The sequence below is a fragment of the Coccomyxa subellipsoidea genome (assembly GCF_000258705.1).
Source record: "Coccomyxa subellipsoidea C-169, whole genome shotgun sequence".
Lineage (NCBI taxonomy): Eukaryota > Viridiplantae > Chlorophyta > Trebouxiophyceae > Coccomyxaceae > Coccomyxa > Coccomyxa subellipsoidea.
In genome coordinates, this window is record NW_005178025.1 from 1377501 (window position 1) to 1380000 (window position 2500).

The 2500-nt window shown below is 61.5% G+C and overlaps 1 protein-coding gene across 1 annotated transcript in view; it reads left to right on the forward strand.

Annotated features, from left to right (window-relative positions):
- Positions 1-1818: 1818 nt before the first annotated feature.
- Positions 1819-2500, forward strand: part of COCSUDRAFT_54621 (hypothetical protein) — a 1473-nt gene continuing 791 nt past the window's right edge. The window contains exons 1-2 of the mRNA XM_005644300.1: positions 1819-1851; positions 2181-2343. Coding sequence (XP_005644357.1) covers positions 2233-2343 — 111 coding nt within the window. The 5' untranslated portion in view covers positions 1819-1851; positions 2181-2232. The remainder of the gene's footprint in view (positions 1852-2180; positions 2344-2500) is intronic.

The following is a 2500-nucleotide window of genomic DNA, read 5'->3' on the forward strand; positions in this document are numbered from 1 at the left end:
GCGCCTTGCTGCAGGTGTGGACCCTGCAGCTCACCTCACCGTCCTCTGAACGTTCCCTGACAATCACCTGGCGGCACCTGGCTGGACCTGCCTGATGCCTGGCCTCCCTGGCAGGGTTAGCCATGCTTGGAAAGCAGGATTGCTCAGGGAGGGGTCAGGCTGCATCATGCTCTGGGCTTCACGCCTCGAGCCGTTCTTTCATCAACAGAGAGTCTTGCTGAGGGGTCGCAAGGCAGCTGCAGCCGGGGCTTTTGCTGAGGGACATGTCCCAGCCTGCCTGGCGCCTTGGGTACTGTTGGCGCCTTGGCAGGGAAATCTCGTCGTGCCGGCCGCGCGCAGCTGTGCTCAGACGTGCACGCTGACCTGCCTGGCTGCCCGATCGCAGGTGGGACTCACCTGCAGCCGGATCGGCGTGCGCGCGGGCCGGCCGGGGCGTAAGGACCTTAGCCAGGGGACTCATCCCTCCACGGCAGCAGCAGCGCATGCGCGTGACAGCTTGCGAGGACCTTTGTGTCCAGGATCTGGGGCTACGCAGCCGCGAGCTGCTGCAGCAGCAGGTGCGCCGGCCGGCCTGCTCCCACTGCTGTAGCTGCAGGCTGGCTGAAGCGCAAGAGTCCCTCACCCGTGCCTCATACAGAGTTTCAAGCGCCACTGCTTGCTATCATTATCACATGCCACCATGCATGCAAGCGGGGCGTCTGCAGCCACATCTGTGGGGCCTAATCGGGCATTTTCCTGTGATGTGCTCCGCAGCCCGCCTCCCAACTCCTCGCACAGACCGCCTTTCCTGACAGAAGTCCTTGACACCAGGGGTTGTGTTCTGGATGTGCAGCGGGCGCACCCTCATCAGGCAGCGGCGTCATGACGGCCAGCCGGACTGCCGGCGATGCATTCCGGCGCGCTTGCTGCGGAGCACCTCTTGCAGCCGTCTGAGCTGCGGCCGCCATCACTCTGGCAACCTACCCTCGGCCGCGGCAGGTGGGTGGACCTGCACTTGCCTGGCTGCCCCTTCTTAAGCTCACATCAATCCATGCCACAGGGAGATCTGCATGCGCTTTGCTCATGCATGCAAGACCAGTGCGTTTTCACTGGGAGCCCATAAAAGTTAAAATTATGTTAGTCTTTGGGCAGTTGATATAAATTCTACTGAAGGGCTTCTAGGTAATTTTCATGCTTGTTACCGGTTTACATGGTTGGCTGCTCCTTAGCATGCATTAGCATTAGCCTTGGCAGTGAAGACTCCTCGCGCTGGCCGCGCGCAGCTGTGCTCAGACCTGCCTGGCTGCCCGATCGCAGGTGGGACTCGCCTCCAGCCGGATCGGCGTGCGCGCTGGGCCGGCCGGGGCGCCAGGACCCCAGCCGGGCGACTTCTCCCTCCCCACGGCAGCAGCAGCGCATGGGCGTGGCAGGCTGTGAGGACCTTTGTGTCCAGGATCTGGGTCTATGCAGCCGCAAGCTGCTGCAGCGGCAGGTGCGCCGGCCGGCCTGCTCCCGCCACATGCAACCGGTTTCAAGCGCCACTGCTTGCTATCCTTAATCAATGCCACAGAGCTCGCAGGCAGGACGTCTGCAGCCACACCTGTGGGGCCTGCTCATGCATTTTCCTGTGATGCGCTCCGCAGCCCTCCCCTCAACTTCATTCTCGCACATCGCTCTTTCTGGCAGGAGTCCTTGACACCAGCACTTGTGTTCTCTAGGCATGCAGCGGGCGCACCCTCATCAGGCAGCGGCGTCATGATGGCCAGCCGGACTGCCGGCGATGCATTCCGGCGCGCTTGCTGCGGAGCACCCCTCGCAGCCGTCTGAGCTGCGGCCGCCATCACTCTGGCAACCCACCCTCGGCCGCGGCAGGTGGGTGGACCTGCACTTGCCTGGCTTTGTCCTTCCTCAAGCTCACATCAATACATGCCAAAGGGAGATCTGCATGCGCTTTGCTCATGCAGGCAAGACCGGTGCCAATTCATTGGGAGCTCATGTCAAAGTTCTATTAGTCTCTGGGCACTTGATATAAATTCTACGGAAGGGGTTCTGGGTAATTTTCATGCTTGTTACCGGTGCACATGGTTTGCTGCTCCTTAGCATGCATTCGCATTAGCCTTGGCAGTGAAAATCTCCTCGCGCCGGCCGCGCGCAGCTGTGCTCAGACGTGCACGCTGACCTGCCTGGCTGCCCGATCGCAGGTGGGACTCACCTGCAGCCGGATTGGCGTGCGCGCGGGCCGGCCGGGGCGCAATGACTTTAGCCGGGGGACTCCTCCCTCCACGGCAGCAGAAGCGCATGCGCGTGACAGCCTGCGAGGACCTTTGTGTCCAGGATCTGGGGCTACGCAGCCGCGAGCTGCAGGTGCGCCGGCCGGCCTGCTCCCGCCACATGCAACCGGTTTGCCCTTGAGGCCATAGAACCTTCTTGCTGATGACCGATGAGGGATCACTCAATTTGAGCCTGCATCATTATTTGCATAGATTTCAAGATTTTGGTACAGCTCTCTGATGTTCACTGG